Raw genomic sequence first — 18,781 nt, 5'->3', positions numbered from 1 at the left:
CAAACAACTTTTAGATTTTTTGTATGCATTAAATACACTGACTGTCATTAGCTGCCCTGAGTACACCTATGTTTGTTCTCTGCCGTCATTGTATGCAAGCCTCACACCATTTCTCGTCTATATGCCCACTTGACGCTATTGCCACTAAGTTGCAGTAGCGTTCCTGTGTATTCCATGTGTATACTTCCTTGTTAGTTTGGTCCTACCACTGCACCATTCTGACCTGCGGGTGCGACTTGATTAAGGAATGTTTCATCCAATTTGATCACATTACATTATGTATTAGTTGTTTTTGACTAGGATTTCTTTGCGGGTTTATTTGGTTTGACATGTGCTTCAATCTAACACAGATCCATTTTATGGTTTTTAAAATGTTCTAAAAGGAAAATTTTAAGGTTAGTAACAATTTCTTATTCACGTTTAGAATCGTGTGTACTAGGACTGTACCCTAACTTTTGATTATTTTGTTAGCCCTAGAGATAATCTGAAGATGCCCCATGAAGGTAAACCACTTTTAATAAAAGAATAAATTGCAACCAAGACTTTTTTTAATTCAAAAATGTTATATTTCACTTTCTGAGAATCTTCAATCTCTCATCAAAACAGTGGTAACATAAATTGTTTTATTATATGAAGTACAGTCAAGGTTCTTTTCAATGTTATTTGATTGCAGTAACTCCTACACATCTCAAAAAAATTAACTATACTTTGACCAGAGCAACAAAGAGACTGAAAGCTGGGCATGGAAGTTGGTTGTGTCCTTGGTTCACTGTTTCCCACCTGCTTATTATCACTGCAGCAGTAATAGATGTGTGGGCTTATGTATAGTAGTGAGATTGCTTGACAGGATCTTATCACTTCTCTGCACACTTTGTTTCTTCTGAGATTCTATTTCACAAAGTTAAAACTCCACACACACAAATAAAATTTCCCAGAACAGTTATGTTACCAACCACAACTGTCATCTCCAGCTAACTGTGTTAAACAACATATGACAATGGTGAACAGAGTAGAAGGCATGTACATGATCATTCTTGGATTTGTTTATGGTGTGGTAGCTGTTCTCCAAACTGCTAATGGTCAATCACTTTGTTACTCTGTCCCAAGTACATAAAAAATTCTATAAAATGGTTACAGACAAATTCCCAATAATTCAGGACGCAACACTGGTTTTCTTGCAGACTGCCACACTTAAGTATTATCAAAGTCATGGAGTAAAATGCTTGAATTGAAGAGAAATTTGACATTACCTTGTAACAACCTTGTAAGCTTAGAATCTCTGTATGGTATATGAGAATTCTTTCCATCCACTAATGCAGAAATTACATTGCCTAGTGCAGACAATGACAAATTTATCTTTGTAGCCTCTTTCAATCTTTCACCCTGTCAAAAAGAGTTAAATAATAAATACTGACATTATATAGAATAGTGTCCTACAACTAGTTCAAAGTAATTATCAAAGGAGCATTTCTTTTTTGTTTGTATACTTTGTGAGAAACAAGAGCTCAAAGTTGCTTCCCCATATTCAAATTACAGAAACATTCAATGGTGTAACCACAAACCTAGGCTAAAATAATGGTACTATTTCTTTGCTGGAAATACTAACAAGAGTTTGAAATACAATCTCTTGTGATGGCAGTTGCTATAATGTACACAGGTGTTGCATTTAGCATTGCTGAACAGTGACACATACATTAATTTATTAAACAGCTAGACATTCAAGCACAAATTAGTACCACAAATTTCCTAACATCTAAAATAATTAAACAATGGAAAGGACAGAATATCAACAACATTATGAGAAGGATATATACTACTCACTGTAAAGATGACACGAGTTGCAGACAGGCACAACGAATAGACTGTTACACATTGAGCTTTCGGCCAAAGCCTTCTTCATAAAAGAAAACACACACACACACACACACAAAACCAGGCAAACATGACTGCTATATCTGGCCACGGGGACCAGGATGCACCTCTCATGTTGAATGAAAGCAGCTGTCCGGAGTGGGGCAGGGAAGGAGAAGGGATAGCAAGATATGGGTAAGGGGACAAAAGTGCTGCCTGGAGAGCATGCAGTTATTAGATGGCAGTAGAACAAAGCTGCCAAGAGCAGTGTTGGGAGGCTGTGGGGGAGGGAGGGGGAGGAGGGAGTAGAGTAGAAAAGGATAAGAGCAGCAAAGAGGAAAGACGGGCAGGTGCAACAGCAGAGGACAGTACACAATGAGAGTGGGGACGTGAGTAGTGAGGAGGTGATAGGAGGAGAGAGGGGGGGGGGGGGGGGGGGGAGGACTGTTAAGTGGAGGGTGTGGGGACCCTATGCTACCGTAGATTGAGGCCAGTATAATTTCAGAAGTGCAGAATATGTTATAAGGATAATTCCCATCTGCACAGTCCAGGAAAGCTGGTGGTGAAGGGAAGGATCCAAATGGCCTGTGTTGTGAAGCAGTCATTGAAATCAAGCTCAGTTTAACATAACATGCTGGATTTCCATGGCTACTTCACATCTGGATGTGCCCCTCCACCACTAGCTTTTCTGAACTGTGCAGATAGGAGTTATCCTTACGACACATCCTTCGCTCCCCTAATTGTCCTTGCCTCAATCACCAGTAACCTACTGTCCCCACACCCTCCACCCAACAGTTTCCACCCCTTCTGTCCAATCACTTTCTAGCAATTCACGTCCCCTCACCTCACTGTGCGCTGCTGGCCAACAATGCACCCACTAATCTTTTCCCTCCCTCTGCTCCTCTCCCTTTTCTGCTCCCCCCCTCCCTCCCCCCAGCTTCCCAATGCTGCACCTTTTAGCCTTGTCCTGTTGCCATCTAATCCTTTCACACTCCACCAGACAGCGCTCTTCTTTCCCCCTACCCATACCCTGATATCCCTTCCCCTTCCCCCACTCTGGATTGTTGCTTTCGTTCAACGCGAGTATTGTATTCTGGCAGCAGCAGCCAGAGATGGTCGTCATGTGTGCATGATACGTGGGTGATAGTGTGAATTTGTTTTTTTCTTTTCTGAAGAAGGCTTTGGCCAAAAGCTTAATGTGGTACAATCTTTTAGTAGTGCCTGTCTACAACTCAATGTGTTATCTTTACGGTGAGTGGCAATGTATCTAAAATAAGTAGGTAGAGTTCTACAGGAGAGAAAGTTAACAAGTGTTTTATTTTCTCTTAAGTATTGGTAACACGTTTTATTTTGTCTGATGTACTAAGATATGGTTGGATGTAAATTTAACTTCTTAAAAACACACACACACACACACACACACACACACACACACACACACACACACACACACACCCTTGGCATGCATGTCAATCATTAGTCACAATTCTTTGTGCCAAGTAGATTGCTGCCAATGCCCCCCCCCCCCTCCCCCCTAGTGCATTACTGTTGTTCATGTTTAGTGTTATCATCAGGCCTGGTATGGTAAATAAGGTGAATGAAAAGTATCAGACAATGAGCCTGTGGAGCACATGGAGGTGTTGCACACTTGTGTGAGAGACAGTTATCAGCACCTGACAGAGATTGAAAGGGGCCTCATTTTGGATCTCCATTTGACTGGCTGGTTAAATTGTGCAATATCCAGATTTGTGGGGCTTTCAGATGTGACACTGGTCTGATGTCTGACTGCATGGGAATGTCAGGGCATGCATACTCATTGTCAAGACTCCAGTCAAACATATCTGATCACCACATGGGAGGATCACCATATTGTGCACCAAACACATCGCAACTCGTTCAAATCTGCACTTGGCATCTGAGAACAAATAATAGAGACTCCCTGCATTATTCCATCATTCCACATCATTGTTCGGAGACTAGCAGAAGCCATGACAGGGAATTACCATCCTATGCATAGGCTGCCATTAACACCACAGCACAAACCGCTGTACTTGGAGTGGTGCTGTGGTGGGGAAGCAGGGGCTACTGATTAATCACGTCGCATTGTGTTCAACAATGAATAATTGGTTTGCACTATCCCAAATGACCATTGTCGGTGAGTGTGGCACCGACCTGAAGAGAGGTCCCACTCTTCCAGTGTTTGGGGGGGCACAGTAATGTCACTCCTGGTACCATTTGTAGGGAGCCATTGTGTATGACTTCAGGTCACAGCTGCTAGTGGTATACAGACATGCTGCATCCTCATGTGTTATCTCTCTCACAACAATATTGCAGTGCCATTTTTACAACAGGATAATGCTCATCCGCACATGGCATGTGTCTCTACAAACCATCTGTATAATGAAAAAGTACTTATGTGGCCAAGAAGATACTAGATCAGTCCCCGATAGAACAAATGTGTTACTAGCACGGATGTTAACTCTGTTCCAGTGCTAGTATCCAGAATATCAAGGATATGTTAGACAGTTCTATGCCAGTTTGTCTCAGGAGAGGATGCAATGGCTTCATGACACCCTTTCCAACCAAATCTGTGCATGCATCTAGGCCAGAAGGGATGCAATGTAATACTGACAAATGGCCTTGTACTGCCAAATTCTTTGGAAATTTGACTCAATTTGTAACCATTAAAATAATATCACATACCCTTTCAACTTGTGAAATTTCATTTTGCTTTCTCTTCCACTTCTGGTTGCTCCACTTTCTTTTGTCAGACACTGTATTGACCTTTTACTTCAAAAATTTTTTATAGCTGTGCTACTCTCTTCCAATAATCTAAAACTGAGGTAATTGTAGATTCACCCTCCTATCGGGAAATAAATTACAAGCAACTAAAATGCAGTATACTGTCGTAAGTGCATCACAAGCACCTGGTTCATTCTCTCATTCAAGATAAAAACCCATAAATCAGGGGTTTATGCCCATTACAAAGGTGTTGACTATAACTTTGTGGACCTTTTTTCTGAATGAGAAAATATAAGATTTACATTAATTCTCATGAAATTTCAGCAATTGGAGTAAAAATATGGCTCTAAATGGTTTCAGATGCTGGAATTGTTAATAAACACTTATAGAAAATGCAAAGTTCAATTTATTATGCTCATTCCTAGCAGACACGAGTCATTCCCAAACAGCCTGGGAAATCAATCAGCATTTTTATCTGCGGTAGGAGATTCAGTAAACAATTATGCCTGATGTATCAGAACACACATTCCAACTACATAGTAGCTCTTACATTAATCTGAATCTCTTCAAAGTGTATCATCCTCCAACAAACCCACTGTAATATTAAGTGGTGAAATAGTGCTGGAATGTTGTCTAAGCTAAAAGATACAATGAATGATGGAGTACTACTGCAGTGTATTGTAACAATGTTATATGAAATATTCAAAATGTGTGTTTGAAAAATACAGAGAAAGAGATTTTACCTTTGTTCCAGTTTTACACTGTTTCTCACTTCCTGCAAGATCTACCAGATTCAATTTTCCAACTTTGACCATCTTCTGACAGCTATCAACAGTTGGACCCATCTCTACCGTAATCATGAAAATGGCATGTGATCGAGAACTTCTTTCATTCATATTAGTAGTACTGCAACAGACAGAATCTCTATCATTCCCATGGATAAGAACTGAACCACTGCACTTTTAGAGTTGCAAAAATTAGACTGAAGAATATGGACTGAGCAAAAGAAGCAGGTATTTCAGACAGAATATAAGTAGATTTCTGACCAGTAAGACAAAGATTTTCTTAAGGCTAGGAAAAACTTGCCTATGTATAAAAAAAAAAATCACACTTATGCCACATATATACACAAGGTGGATACAGAGTTTTTCGGTGCAGGGGGGGGGGGGGGGGGGGCACTAGGATTAGGAGGGTAAACAGGTCCTTTTATGCTTTGTCAGTTTAATTTTAAAATGAACACACACACACACACATTCACTATATATATATATATATATATATATATATATAGGTGATTCAGATGCCCCATTCTTGGTTTTATGCAACCAGTGCAGTGCTTCCAAATACCATGTGCAAGATTTTCATACACACTCTCTCTCTCTCTCTCTCTCTCTCTCTCTCTCTCTCTCTATGCGTGAACTATTAGTCCTACAGGAAAAAAAGAACATGACCTTTTTGTAGGAAAGGTAATGTAGTTAAATTTCGTATCGGGATATATTTTCACTAGAGGCCATAGTTTTCAAATTATTCAAGAAAAATATACAAAAGCGATCTTCAAATGCATTTTTCTTGAGTAACTCAAAAACTATGGTCTCTAAAGAAAGCGTATCCCAGTACAAAAGTTAACCACATTAACTTTCCTACATAAAGGCCCTGTTCATTGTTTCAGCAGGACAAATAGTTTTGCACACAGCAAGTGAGAGAATACGAAAATCTTACGCATAGTATCTGAAGGTGTTGCAGAAAATCTGTAGGTAGGGACAGCTGAATCATCCTGTATATATATTGTCAACAATGTAAGGAAAAGCTAGACTGCTACTTACCATAAAGATGACACATTAAGCTGCAGACAGGCACAACTAAAAGACACTTACAAATTAGCTTTCAGTCACAGCCTCCATCAGAAAGGAAACACACATTTGTTCACACAAGCAAGCACAGTTCACACACACGAAGGCCATCTCTGGCAGCTCGGACCAGGTACTATACATTACACATTACAAATTAATTTTATTACAGTCATTACTGCATATGGTACACATATAAGTAATATAATTTTATTACAGTCATTATTATATATGATACTATGAAACTTTCCTCTTCTGTTTCCTACGTAAGATATCCAAAGCTTCCTCAGCATTCATCATAGATGCAATACCTTGATGGATATGCATCAGTGACAATCCATTTAAACGATCTTCCTTCATCCAGCTGCGAAAATATGTCTTCAGATGGTGTAAGGTTGAGAAAGATTCCTCTGCAGTACATGTTGTTGTAGGAAATGTGCACAATAACTAACACAAGACTAATATATGGCAGTGTCATTGCTCTTTTATTGGACTCTAATGGAAACTTTTTCATATTTTCGTCCATTTGTTGAAAAATTTGCATCTCTCTCTTCACAGCTACAAAACATGGGAGATCATCATTGTATGGTTCAGCATTTTGCAAAATATGCTCTATATCTTTATCACTAAAGAATTGCGAAAGCAATTTTTGTAGATGTCAGATTTTTTAACTCAGTTGTAGGGAGTCTTAATGACATTTCATTTAACAAATGATCAAGAAAAGGTATTAACACCAACAGACTTTAATACTCTTCTACAGACTATGTCTGAAAATTGGGTCTGTTCAAAGCATAGCTGTACATTGCTACGTAAACAGAGAGCCACCTATAAGCGTTTCTGAAAGTTCTCCATTGATTATTAATATTGTTTGTCTATTTATATGTTCAATTAGCTTTTACCACTGGCTTCATTTGTGTATCAGTAGTATTCTTATGATGAGTGAGTACCAGAGCAGCACAGCTCATGATATGCACCTTCTCTTCCGCTGCCCCATCACGCGCAGTCAAAGTTTAATGTATTTGTATTATAACACCGGAATCGATTGTAAGTAGTTTATACAATGTAATTATGTGTATGTAACTACGAAGTAGTTGTTCTTTACTGATTAAGATCTTTGAATTCTCAGAGGGAAGTGGAAGTTTGTGATGTGTGTGTTGCAAAAACTTAATAATGTTTAAAAATAATGAAACTTTATAAAATATGTCTGTTTATAAAAGATAAATTCTATGTAGAAAACTGGTTCACCTTAGGGAAGTTGTATTGTAAGGAAGGAAAAGGTGTAGGGAACCCCCTCAGCTACAGAAGGGGCTTTGCACGTGGGAAAAGGTGGATCTGGTCGTCAATCTGGGTGGCAGCGAGAGAGAGAGAGAGAGAGAGAGAGAGAGAGAGAGAGAGAGAGAGAGAGAGAGAGAGAGAGCACATTACGCAGTCCCTGGCTAGACGTTGTACTGTTAACAATGCGGGTGCCAAGTGAGGCATTTGGGAGGCAATTGATGTTGAAATTGCCTCAGATGTGACTTTGGCTGTCGTATGGTGCTCGTTACCATGGAATGGTTCTGAAATGAAGGAAATACGTGGCCAAGAAGAATTTATAAAGAGCATACAACTTCAAGAGCATGGGACCACTTAGCCGCCACCTGCTTGCCACCACTATTGTGCCACTGCTCAACCAACTGCAGGAGTTCAGATATGTATCACAGTATGGACCAGTATACTGATGTGAGTGTTTTTCAATAATAATTTCAATGATAAGAAATTTGTGTTTGAACTTTGAAACTGTCCTGTTCATGAAACCAAGCAGGGTCCTATCGTAAACATGCTAAAGACAGAGTATCTTGTTTATGAAGAAGCACTAACTTGTTTCTATTTGAATGTGCCTAAGTTTCAGTGTTAAAGCATATAAATGTTGCTAGTTAAATTACTTATTTCACAGGTAAAGAGAGAGGCACTTAATTTGGAACTTATAAAAAACTTTATTTTGCTTTTAATTGTTTCTACTTTGAATGTGCCAAAGTTTTAGTGCTAAAGGGCATAAATGTTGTTAGTTAAAATAACTTGCTTCACAAGTAATGAAAGAGTCACACAATTTTGAACCTACTTGAAACTTAACTTTACCTTGAACTTATTTCTGAAGTTAATTAAGAATATTGTTAGTGTAAATTGCTACAAAGCATTGAAAGATAAATAATTTCAAGTGGGGTTAGAAATCAGTATTAGTGTGATGCAAATTGTTTAAGGAATGTGTGCATAGTTTGCTTATAAGGGAAGTGACTGTTTATGGGCCCCCACTATATTCTTTTCTATTATGAGAAAGTTAAACTAAAGATTGTTTTGCTAAAGAAATCTGAGGTATTTCCATAAATGAGAGAGCGTAAAAAAAAAAAAAAATGTGTTTGTACAGTGTTATCTATCTGCATTTGTGGTGTGTGTGTTAGTTAAACCAGGACTCTTGTAATACTTCATTTAGTCTCATGAGGTCTTTGATAACCCTTTGGTGCTGAATTGGTTAATGGTTGAGCTGGTGATTATTATCAATAGGAGTAAAGTGCTAATTATCTTTCTGTTATTCCCAATTTATGCAAATGATAACTACTATTTACCAAGGGTCAGTTCGTCTGGTATTTGTGTGTGTTCATTGCACTTTACCAAGAGAGAAAGAATGAAACCCCCTTTCACTAAATTATATTTAAATTCTTTGAGATTAATGTTCCAAATTATTATGCCTAATTAGGCTGGTGACTGTTCATTATTTCATTCATAAAACACTTTCACTTCTTTCATTATTTCCTAAGGTAAAGTCTTTCAGCTTTCTATTGATTGTCATAGTCACGAAATTCATGTTCAATGCCCTCTGTTCATTAAGTTAACTCATGGTCAACCATTTCAAAATTCCTCCCAGAAGGTAATACTTATTGTACATTAACATCATATTTGGCACAACATACGAACATAGGTGTTATAGTATGTCTACGGCTTCAAAGCTCAGACAGGAATGCATCAATTCCAATTCAGATTTTTTTCATTTATTTGAAGGCTAGTTTAATCAGAATTGTCTTGTCATATGTTTAATGAAAGTTTGTTCAGCCATTTCCAGGTCATCTGTCATACACAGTAAGAAGTTTGCTGGCAGCAAAATACTGCCTAATCAATATGTGGTACATAATGCAATGACATACTACAATATAGATCTCAGAAATACCTACAAAAAAATTCTGCGAGAATGTACATTTATCTTTTATGGTTAATCCATGATCATTTTGTAATGTCTTTCGGATTCACTGTGCGAGGTGCAATCAGAAGGTAGAAATTATGATTATGGGTGAACCATGAAAGATATGCTCTCGTGGAGTTTTGTGCAGATCTTTTTGGGATCTACAGTTTTGTGCTTTCCAATCTGATGTAGCTCTTACTGCTTGCATAGTGTATCATAAAAAAGTGTATTGTCAACAAACTTTTTGCTGCCCTGATTCACAGTTATCAACTATTATCACCTATACCTACTGATTCTTTTTAAGTAGCCTATGTTCCTCCTCAGTTTCAAGCTATCTCCATGCCATGGAAAGGTGAAAGACAAGAGTTACTTTCACTATTATCATATTGATATCTTATGCATTACGCACTGTACCTTTCAAAAAGAAGTGAAGTGCTATAACATGAATGTTGGAAAATCGAAACATGTAGCTTCAAATAAAGCTGTTCATAACAACTAGTGGTGGTACTATTTCTTAGTATCTAGGAAAAGAATCCAGAAATATCAAATATTTACTGAAAATATCTGAACATGTGAGCCTGATCGCAGCCCTAGAAATTTACAAATTTTTCACAATGTAAAAGATTAAACTTTACATGTGTAACCAGTAAAACCTACACGGTAAATCATTTACCCACTATGCAATCACAACACTATAAACATCATCATATTTTAGTGTTCTTTTATCATAAATTCTGACAAAAAAAAGAAAGAAGAAGAAGAAATTAAATGGAGATATAACACAAGCCACACTTACCTTTAATTAATTCCAGGCTTTCTACTTTTTTTTTTAACTCACAATTCCCGTAAGTGCAAATTGTGATTATGTCAAGTGTCTCTCTCTCTCTCTCTCTCTCTCTCTCTCTGTGCATGTGTTTGGCATATTCAGATGACACAGTTAATTATTCATTAATGTTAACTGAACACACTAGCGTAGTTTGTTTACTGGAGTGTATTCAGAACATCAAGCAAAAGTTTAGAATTGGATAAATGCAGATTTGCTGAGTCCTACATCATGTATCTTGCTCACATTATTACGTTTGGAGGAGTAAATCCAGTCCCTCAACTAAAAAAGTGCCTTGGAACACTTTCCTACTTCTAAAAATATTTAGGAGTTGCAATATTTTTTTAAGATTAATTGATTAAATTCAGTTTTCGTTCCATAGACCCAAAAATTAGATGATTCTCATGGGTGTGGAACATGTCTAATTATTACTTTATTTTGTTAAAGATAACACAACTGCAACCAAAACTGTTACAAAATTGTTAACAAAGGGAATATCTTTTCTATGGCAACCAGAATATAAAACTTCGTTATTAATGTGGTAACAGCAGAAAAAGCACAGTGATTACCGATCATGCTACTACTTCTTGGCTACTAAATATTTAAAAACTCTTTGCAGTCAATTAATGTGTAGGTTATTGAAATTCAGTGAACAATATTACATTATACAAAATGAAAAGGTAAATCACCACCAAAACTCTGATGAATGAGGTAGAAAAGTGAATTTTACGAGCAGATGAATTGCTCATACTGATTCAGAAATGTTCATAAAATTGACAATGACTGCTAAAACTACTTCATGTTGCCACAATTTATGGCACTGGATGGATGTGTACTACAAGACATCAAACAAGAATTGTCTAGCAGTACTGAAGTCACTAGGTCAATGAATTACCCATCAGTGCCATGATACCGTACAAGTATGTAGCAAAGGTAAGCAAAACACCCAGCATCACCCTGTAACCAAGTAGAGGTGGGCATTGTGCAAATGTTTTGGAATGAGACATATGTGCACATTGGTCCTGGGAAATGTGTGTCCAATATGCATCATACAAAACTCATTTGCAAACCTTATCCAAATCATATCAAACAGTAGATCTTGATGCAACTTCTGGATTTTTATTCACGGTTTCTTTAATTAATATTACACAAGAACCTGTTACCAAAGCTTTTGCTAATCATTAAGTAGTGCTTTTGTATAGACTATAGGCTATCACGACTGCCAAAGGAACTAATTTCATGTCAAGTCACTATATAAATTTATGAAGATTAAGAAGTGATATAATACCTGATTCTACCACAAAGGCAATGTAACAGTAGAAAGAAACCGCAAAATCATTACAGAACTGTTACCATAATATTAAATCAAACTAATAATGGGTATAACAAAAACAATCAATCTAGATGACAACTAAAGTTTATTTGTTCTGGTAACTGGTTTCAGTCAAACATGACCATCTTCAGACCACTAACTCCAAAATTAACAAAATGATCCAAGTATGATACAGCTCATTACCATACAAACTAACACAGTAATATAGTTACTGTTACAGTTGAGATCTTCTCCATTAGAGTTTGCTGGTGCATGAAAATATTCCAAAAACTCACCCAATACTCCTATTTTGGTTTCCACGTGTCATAATTCTTTCAATTTCTTTAACATTTCTACATATATACGACGAAAGATCTTGTACATAAACACCTTCTGCCCCTTCTCTCAACTCATGTTTCTTTTCTGGATTCTTGTTCAAGAGATCTCTGAAAATGATAAAACAATAAACTGATAAAAAACTCAAGTTCTTAGCACAATTAAGAAAGAACAAAAGAAAGGCTACATGGTAAAACATGACAATGGTGTATAGGCCCCACAAAAAAATTTATGTTCACTGAACAATAATGAAATCAGTGTGCATTGGTAGCTCAGTTGTTACACCAGTAAACCACCAAACCTGACTGCCATGTATACAACAGCTTCAAACATCTGATTACTTTAGAAATAAGTTACCATGTTAAATATATGCCTTGAAGCACAAAAGTGAGAAAAAGTTTAGAAAAGATTTGAAATTATGCTTAAAGTTTGTTGGAAATGGCTAAGTGCGCCATTATGAAACAGTTTATGAATATAAACTGAGTAAGTTGCACTCCATTTTAAGCAACAGGCCATTTAGCAAGCAAGCTTAAAAATTATGTTAAGTACCAGACAAATTATAGTGTACATTATGTACACATACCTTATTTCTTCTTGATAGATTTCCAAATACGAGGATCGGACTAAATATTCCATATTTGAGGAACGGGCAATGTGACTAAATATCTGATCAAATGAACGGGGTATTATTCCTTTCTCAGTCTGATTCAGCCGGGACCCTGCAACAGTACACAATATCAAAATTTTATATTATGGGATTAAATTGCCTCACTTTTTTTGCCTAAATGCGGAAAATATATGCCAAACAGAAATGTTATATGTCATGATTTCTCTTCTGTTCATTGTTAATTTGCTTCACATTTTTCTCTGCAAAATTACCAAGCAAACTATTTTCTTACTTATCAGTATATTTCATAATTGTCTGAAATCTAGATGCAAATTTAGTGATGTGTGAAACAAGAAGTATCTGCAAGATTAGACACTCCTCTGTGATTAAAAAAATTGGTGCAGCGAACGTAGTAGAAAATATATTCAAGATAGTACCATTTAAACATCACGAAATATTTATGACCCTCTTCTGCATAGTGTAAATCACCAATGAGGAAATGTTAAACAACTCACAATGAAGTCTAATTAATCCACAAGAAACTATATACAGTTCATAGTATAGTAGTTTAATGAGTTTCAGAGAAGTAAAATCCCCCCACAAATAGGTATTACATACCTATGAATGAAATTTAACAAGAAAATGGACACTGTGAAATGACTAACTGAAACAAAGTAATTTAAACTGGAAGTATCAATGTAGGCCTAAAAACTTTGTTACAGCGCATTAAAGGTGAATAATGAGGTTTATCAATACTGATCCTAGTTTTGATAGAGACAGCAGATTAAGATTTGACATATTAGTCTCCTTGTGCACATCAGACTGTTTGGTTTCAACAATCCACATGCATCTGTAGAGGCAATCTCCGTTGTATTCTATATAGAAGCCTTTAAACATCACCTGTACACAAGGTTACACCATGCAAAGAGTGAACGTAACTGAATTCTGACAGGGGTATATTGTGTATCAAAAATTTAAGGTATGATCTTGTAGTTTCGGCCTTATGCAAAATATACCACAACGCAAAACTTTAATGGTGAAGTAATAAAAGTAATGGGGCAGAAAAAAAAGAAGTTTTGGTGTGCAAACTAGCACAAAAGAGGTGAATAAATGATCAGATCTTTATGCCTTAAAATTGGAATGTATTATGAATTATGAAATATCTTCTAATGTGAGTGTGGCTGCAAAAAACAATTATTGTAGTTTAACCACAAAACGATTATTGGAGGTGACACATACAATATTACAGATATTTAGTTAACCACTCTTTGAACATTTTGTGGTTCATGGTATGAGTAGTGTTCCCACACATTTTCTAACTCCAATATGGAAAATACAAAGGTTGATTTTATCTGCTTGAAAATCATGACCCCCCCACATATCTGGACAGTATTATCCTTGCTGATAAACATGCAACACTGTTTTAATAGCATCTGCAGTAAATAACAGAAGCATGCAAGGTATATCAATAATGGGGCATTTGGCATTAACGAGATGGACAGCAGCAAAATAAGCACACTGATGAGGGATGACAGTCACTGTGAAGCTGACAGCAATCCCAATTTATGTAATTTTGTTAATGCCACAAGTGACTTATTGCAGATACGAGGGGCATTCAATAAGTAACGCAACACTTTTTTTTTTCTAAAAGCATGTTAGTTATATTCAGTATTCCAGTACACCATATTATTCCCCATTCTTTTGGCTACAAAACCCTATTTTTCAACATTATCTCCATTCAATGCAATGGCTTTACACCACCTTACTGGTAGGGCCTGTATGCCCATATGGTACCCCTCTACTCGTCGACATCAGAGCCAACACCTTGCTGCACAAAAACCTCCCCATCATCCACACACTGTTTCGTGCAAAGTGCATCCTTCATTGGGCCTAATAGACAGAAATCCGAAGGCTGGTTGGAACGCGAGAGATCAGTCAGGTTTTTGCAACTTTGTTGCGGTGACAGATGCCTCGCCCAACAACTCACCATGCTTTTGTTCACTGCCAAGTCTTTCTAGACATTCTGCAAGTGCCTGTGAACATATCTGTGGTGCTCTTGTTTACCACCAAAAGAAACTCAGCAACAGCTCTCTGCTTGGAATGCACGTCCATGACAGATGCCATCTTGAAGGTGATATATAGTGACGCCACCCATCTGAGCTTCGTGAAACCACAGGGGCTGTAGCAGGAATATTTTACAACAACCCACAACAAATTTTACAACCAAACTTGACTGGGAAAAAACAAATGTGTTGCATTACTTATTGAACGCCACTTGTATTTGTTTATTCAATTACCAGTTTTGATAAATTTGATCATTTTCAGATTGGTCTAAATGCAGGAATGTGCATATGTTGTAAAAAATGTACATACTGCCCCTAAACGATATCTACTGGATCTTTTGGAAGAGAGAGATTTTTGGGAATAGGAAATGCCACCCCTCTAAACTTTCTAATGGGCAGAGTGATTTTACTCCAAACACCTATTTTTCATTATATGACAAGTTGTTGTAGGTCCTATATTCCACTAGATCTCAGCTTCTCCCCCTGCCATCCACATTTTTCTTACTTTGGTTTCTGCGAGTCTGTTGTGCCTGCAACCTTTTTATCGTGTTTTGAAACACTGCTTCCAATTTGTTTATTTTTGTATCGTACATGTCACATGGGTTGGGTACTAACTTCTATGATTTGAGAGGTAGGTGTCATTGTTGTACTTTTGCTTAGCCTTGGAGCTTTTATTAATTTTATTTCTCATTCTGTCCATTTTAACTATGTCTTGGCCCCATGCCACCAGCGGCCCCTCAGATCTGTTTTTGGTATGCCCACAGTGCCTGTGACTTTTTTTTATCATTTAACAAGCTGCTGTCAGTCAACATTGTTGTAATGCATATGGTACATACACTTATTTGCAGCTGTCCTTCAGAATTTGAACTACTATTTCTCTTTTGACTCTAGCTCCTTTTTAATTGTATTTTAAGTATTAAATTTAGTTGTATGCATCTACATCTATATCAATGTGGATAATCTGCAAATCACATTTAAGTGCCTGGCAGAGGGTTAATCAAGCCTTCTTCACAATAATTCTCTGTTATTCCAATCTCGTACAGTGCACGGAAAATCTAACACCAATATCTTTCCGTGTGAGCTCCGATTTCCCTTATTTTATTATGATGATTGTTTCTCCCTATGCACCGGGTGATCAAAAAGTCAATAGAGGTAAAAATTGACACACATGCTTGGAATGGCATGGGTTTTATTAGAGACGGGGGGGGGGGGGGGGGGGGGAAGTTTACAAAATGTTCAACAGATGGCGCTGGACAGGAAAACGTCAGTGAGTGTGTATGGCAATTGTGCATAAAAGGAGTTGTAATGAGAGAGAGAATCAGATGCGCCAGCAGTTGCAGCATGTTGACATTACCTGAAAAGGCGCTTTTAGTGAAGCTGTATTATCGGAATGGCGAATGTGCTAGTTCAGCGTTACAATCCTATCGCCATAGGAAGGCGATTCGAATGGGTAAAGATCCGTTGACAAATGCAGCTGTGGTGAGAATGATTTCGAAGTTCGAAGCCATGGGTTGTTTAGACGATAGACCCTGTAGCGGCCGACCGAGCACAAGACATAATGCTGCTGAGACAGTTCAGGAAGAAATGGAGACTGTAGCGGGTTCGTGTATGCACGGGGAAGTCAGCGCTCGTGCAGTCGCACGTTGCACCGGCACTCCATACACCACTATTTGGTTGGCAGTTAGGCGTACTCTCCGATGCTATCCGTACAAAATCCATCGGCATCATGAACTGTTACCTGGCTATTTAGTGAAGCGGAGGCATTTGCTGTGTGGGCATATCAAAAGATGGTGGAAGATGACTATTGGTTGAGTAACATGTTGTGGACCAATGAAGCTCATTTCACACTCCGAGGGTCTGTCAACGCCCACAACTGCAGAATTTGGGCTACCGCAAATCCTAGAACTGTCGTGGAAACTCCATTGCACAACGAGAAAGTCACATTATGGGTTGGATTTACCACATCTACCATTATCGGGCCTCTTTTTCTTCGAGGTAATGCGTGATTCTGGTTTTGTAACTGCTTCCGTGATGGGTGAGAGGTACACCGATATGTTACAGAATCGCATCATCCCCGGCCTGGCTGATAAACACCTGCTGGAACATATGATGTTTATGCAGGATGGTGCTCCACTCCATATTGCTAGACGTGTGAAAGATCTCTTGTGCTCGTCATTTGGTGATGATCGTGTGCTCAGCTGCCACTTTCATCCCGCTTGGCCTCGCAGGTCCCCAGATCTCAGTCCGTGCGATTATTGGCTTTGGGGTTACCTGAAGTCACAAGTGCATAGTGATCGAACGACATCGCTAGGGATGTTGAAAGACAACATCCGACGCCAATGCCTCACCATAACTCCAGACATACTTTACAGTGCTGTTCACAACATTATTCCTTGACAAAAGCTATTGTTGAGGAATGATGGTGGACATATTGAGCATTTCCTGTAAAGAACATCATCTTTGCTTTGTCTTATTTTGTTATGCTAATTATTGCTATTCTGATCAGATGAAGCGCCATCTGTCGGCCATTTTTTGAACTTTTGTATTTTTTTGGTTCTAATAAAACCCCATGTCATTCCAAGCGTGTGTATCAATTTGTACCTCACTATCTACATATTCCGTAATTTATTCAGTTTTCAAATTTATACTGACTTTTTGATCACCCAGTACATTAGCATCAACACAATATTTTCACATTTGGAGGAGAAAATTTATGATTGAAATTTTGTGAGAAGTTTCTGCCGCAATGAAAAATGCCTTTGTTTTAATGATGTCCACCCCAAATCCTGTATCATTTCAAGTGACACTCTCCCCCATATTTCGTGATAATACAAAAAGGTGCTCCCTGTATTTTAACTTTCTTGATGTACTCTGTCAATCCTATCTGGTAAGGATCCCATACTGTGCAGCAATATTCTAAAAGAGGACGAACTAGTGTACTGTAGGCAGTCTCTTTAGTAGATCTGTTACATTTTCTGAGTGTCCTGCCAATAAAACACAGTCTTTTGTTAGCCTTCACCACATTTTCTGTGTGTTCCTTCCAATTTAAGTTGTTCTTAACAGTAATTCCTAGGTATTTGGTTGAATTTACATCCTTTAAATTTGACTGATTTATTGTGTAACCGCAGTTTAACGGATTCCTTTTAGCACTCATGTGGATGACCTCACATTTTTTGTAATTTAGGGTCACAATTGCCAATCATCATCAGGTTACCTTCCATTCAGAAAGTGGATGCACTCAGCGACTTATGTGGCTTATAAATTATAGAGTACAGCAATCAGTCTTCTTTTTTAGATTTTATTACGCAAAACCAGATTTCGGTTAGTGGCTAGCCATTCTCAATGCCCTATTTTCTATTCTCGATGCACGTAAGTCCCCATTGTTCGGGCGTCAGTCACATTTCTTTGAATGCTACCGTCTACTAATGACAGCATCATCTACAAACAACCTGAGACGGCAGCTCAGATTGTTTCCTAAATCATTTATATAGATAAGGAACAGCAAAGGTCCTATAACACCTTGGGGAACGCCAGAAATCACTTTCGTTTTACTTGATATCTTTCCATCAATTACTACATTTCTAACTTTGTATTATACTGTTCTAAACTGTAATTTGCCAACTACATTTAGTGAGCATGCCCCCTATCAGCTGTTTGCAACTTTGTTGTAAGCACAGGCCACAATCATTTGGGAAAATAAGTATCACCAGCTTTGGACAGAGGTATGGGCTGCGTGGAGCAATCAGGACATTGACGATAATGTGGGCTGAAGTCTACTAAGTTACATTTAATGGCCTGAGAGGAAGAAAGTCTCCCAAGATGCTTAGAAAAGCTGATTTTGGAAGGAAGAGGAGTAGTAGTTGGCTTGGTAGGAAGGGAATAAGGGTGCAAACACTTAAGTATTCGATTTAAGAACAATTTATTTCCCAATAGTGTAACCTTCTTTGGAGAGGTGTCTTTAGTGGCTGTTATTTTCAATATAAGTAAAG

General features: G+C 37.8%; 1 protein-coding gene across 2 annotated transcripts in view; it reads right to left on the bottom strand.

Annotated features, from left to right (window-relative positions):
* LOC124556505 (kinesin-like protein KIF3B) overlaps nucleotides 1-18,781 on the bottom strand; it is a 132,193-nt gene that overhangs the window by 71,402 nt on the left and 42,010 nt on the right. For both annotated transcript variants that reach the window (XM_047130460.1, XM_047130461.1), the window contains 4 exons: nucleotides 12,706-12,841; nucleotides 12,083-12,232; nucleotides 5,337-5,499; nucleotides 1,251-1,383 (listed from right to left, as the gene is read on the bottom strand). In XM_047130460.1, the coding sequence (XP_046986416.1) occupies nucleotides 1,251-1,383; nucleotides 5,337-5,499; nucleotides 12,083-12,232; nucleotides 12,706-12,841 (582 nt within the window). The remainder of the gene's footprint in view (nucleotides 1-1,250; nucleotides 1,384-5,336; nucleotides 5,500-12,082; nucleotides 12,233-12,705; nucleotides 12,842-18,781) is intronic.

This window comes from Schistocerca americana, chromosome X (genome assembly GCF_021461395.2).
Source record: "Schistocerca americana isolate TAMUIC-IGC-003095 chromosome X, iqSchAmer2.1, whole genome shotgun sequence".
Taxonomy (NCBI): domain Eukaryota; kingdom Metazoa; phylum Arthropoda; class Insecta; order Orthoptera; family Acrididae; genus Schistocerca; species Schistocerca americana.
Note: the sequence above shows the minus strand (reverse complement) of the source record. Positions and strands in the feature narration are given on the sequence as shown.